Consider the following 2,460-nt stretch of genomic DNA (forward strand, 5'->3'; position numbering starts at 1 on the left):
AGCTCAAAACTACCAGCTGCACGGTGGAAAAAGATAAGGCTTTTGGTTCCCGTAAAGATTTACAGCCTCAGAAACCCTATATGGAGTTGCTGACAGTTGAAACTGACTCAGTAGTATACAACCACCACCAACATTCAATCTTGAACTAGAAGTTAAAGCCAAAGCAGTTATCAATAAAACTAAAAGGTATCCAAGTTGAAAAAGAAGTAAAACTACCTTTATTCACAGAATCCTGATGTGGCACTATAGGATTAGCACTGAACTGCTAACCTCAAGGTAGGCAGTTTAAACTCACCAGCTACTCCTCACAACATAAGCTAAACCAACATTGCCTACTTCTATATATAGAAAGTCCCTAAGAGTCCACAGAAACCTCCTGCTATTTTTTTTTGCTATGTGCCACTGAGTCAGTTCTGACTCATAGTGACCCTGTATAGGGTTTCCAAGACTAAAATCTTTGCAGGAGAAGAATTCCTCCTCTTTGTCTGTCGGCGCAGCTGGTGGACTCAAACCACTGACCTTGTGGATTGCACTCCAGTGCTTATCCTACAGTTCCACTACACTCTCAGAGAAACATAATAGAGCAAATAAATAAATTCAGCAGTAATGCAGCATGCAAGATCAACATACAAAAACCCACTGTTTCTATATTCTAACAATGAACAATAAAAAATGAAATTCAGAAGTCAATTCCATTTACATTATTATGTAAAGCAGTAAAGTAAAAAGGAATAAATTTAATCAAGGAGGTTAAACAGTTGCACATTGAAAACTATAACACGTTGTTAAAAGACACTAAAGAAGATCTCAACCAATGGAAAGACATCTAATGTTCATAGGTTGGAAAACTTAATGCTAACTAAAGCTGTATACAGATTTTACCCACCTCTGGATTCTTCAACTTTTGTAGCTCATTTTCCAACACTGATTTCTCCTCTGTTAATGACTGGAAATCACTTTGCATCTTACTATATTTCTAAAAACAAATATTGTCATTTAGTCATAGTAAAAACTCTCAATATATAGAAGCTATTTTTATACTTAGTTGTTAACATAAGAAAATTTTCACTAGCTCATGAAAACAATGAACCATTGCTAGTAATCTACATAGTGAAGCTGTGATTAGGGTTTAAAAAGTTGAAAGAAATAGAAATGGCATGAATGGAAGATTAGAAGACCTCAATTCAAGAATGGGATATTGTAGTTTAATATTTCAGTGAAGGATTTCTGAATAATTATAAGATCTAGTAAAAGCAAACAACAAAAAAAAAAGCATGACAAGACAAAGCTTTCATACTCATTTTTGCACAGATATCACCTGAATTAACTGAAACAGCAATGGATTTTATTTAGGACTATGTATCCTAACAATTTCCAAAAGCTGTTGGAACATCAACAACGAACTGCATGCTCAAATTGAGAGAGCCATACTTACAGCTTCTAACAAATCGTGATCATTGAGAGCTCTGAAAAACAAACAAAATATCTCTATAATGTATTATATTTTTTCATCTATGGTACGATTTCATTCATAATTTGGCACATTAATTCATTTCCTTGTAAAATAATTTAAAATAGCACAGATAAGATAGAGTGCACTTTGATTACTACTCCCCAAACTCACTCTTTTCCCCAGAGCCAGGTAATTTCAACAAACAGTATTTTTATATCATTCCATTAACTGTCATACATTGCTCCTTAGAAGCAATGACAGCAAGACTTTATCTCTTGTTCTTTAGACATATTGAAAGGAAGAACCAGTCCCTAGAGAAGGACATCATGTTATTGTGGAGGGTCATTGAAAAAGAGGAAGGCTCTGTGTAACTCTATCTCCCATAGATTCCAGCAACAATGGACTCAAACCTAACACCACTGATGAGGTTGGCACAGGACAGAGCAATGTTTTGTTCTGTTACATGTAGGATTGCTATAGCTTGGAACTGACTGGAAGACACCTACCCACAACAATAGCATAGTAACAGCATAATAGGGATTCAAAAAGTTCACTTCAGTTTTACATTATCTCTGTTGTTTGTTTATTATAGAATTTGTAATGTCAATGTAATATGTATAACATTATCACTAGCTACAGTGTTCATGAGCATTTTTTGTTATAGTGTTTAGATAAGAGGCACTCAACATAGATATCCTAACTCAGGTTTTAAAAGGGTCTTAAAACATTCCATCTCCCCTTACTAGAACTCCGTAACACTCACCTCAACCCACTGACTCATCTTTTTAAAATAGCATAACAATGAGCTATTTTGGACTTCTAGAAGACGCTTTTTGGAAATTTTTAATCTATAAGGTATAAAAATCTTTAAGAACTGACAAGACAAATATTCCTCCATAAAGGTATCTATTGCTTCAAAATAGGAAATAAAACTATAATTAATTTTGACATTTAATTTGTATGCCTTTAGTTTTAACAGCATTCTGATGTCAATGTTTTAATGATAA

General features: G+C 34.1%; 1 protein-coding gene and 1 pseudogene across 1 annotated transcript in view; both read right to left on the bottom strand.

The window, feature by feature from the left end:
• Nucleotides 1-2,460, bottom strand: part of LOC102819007 (putative leucine-rich repeat-containing protein DDB_G0290503-like) — a gene marked incomplete at its 3' end in the record, with an annotated part of 310,097 nt that overhangs the window by 215,451 nt on the left and 92,186 nt on the right. Inside the window, exons 6-7 of the mRNA XM_006877591.1 lie at nt 1,436-1,466; nt 887-976 (exon numbers count right to left, since the gene is read on the bottom strand). Of these exons, the coding sequence (XP_006877653.1) occupies nt 887-976; nt 1,436-1,466 (121 nt within the window). The remainder of the gene's footprint in view (nt 1-886; nt 977-1,435; nt 1,467-2,460) is intronic.
• Nucleotides 2,297-2,460, bottom strand: part of LOC102818628 — a 4,338-nt pseudogene continuing 4,174 nt past the window's right edge.

Source organism: Chrysochloris asiatica, unplaced genomic scaffold, assembly GCF_000296735.1.
Source record: "Chrysochloris asiatica unplaced genomic scaffold, ChrAsi1.0 scaffold00532, whole genome shotgun sequence".
NCBI classification, from domain to species: domain Eukaryota; kingdom Metazoa; phylum Chordata; class Mammalia; order Afrosoricida; family Chrysochloridae; genus Chrysochloris; species Chrysochloris asiatica.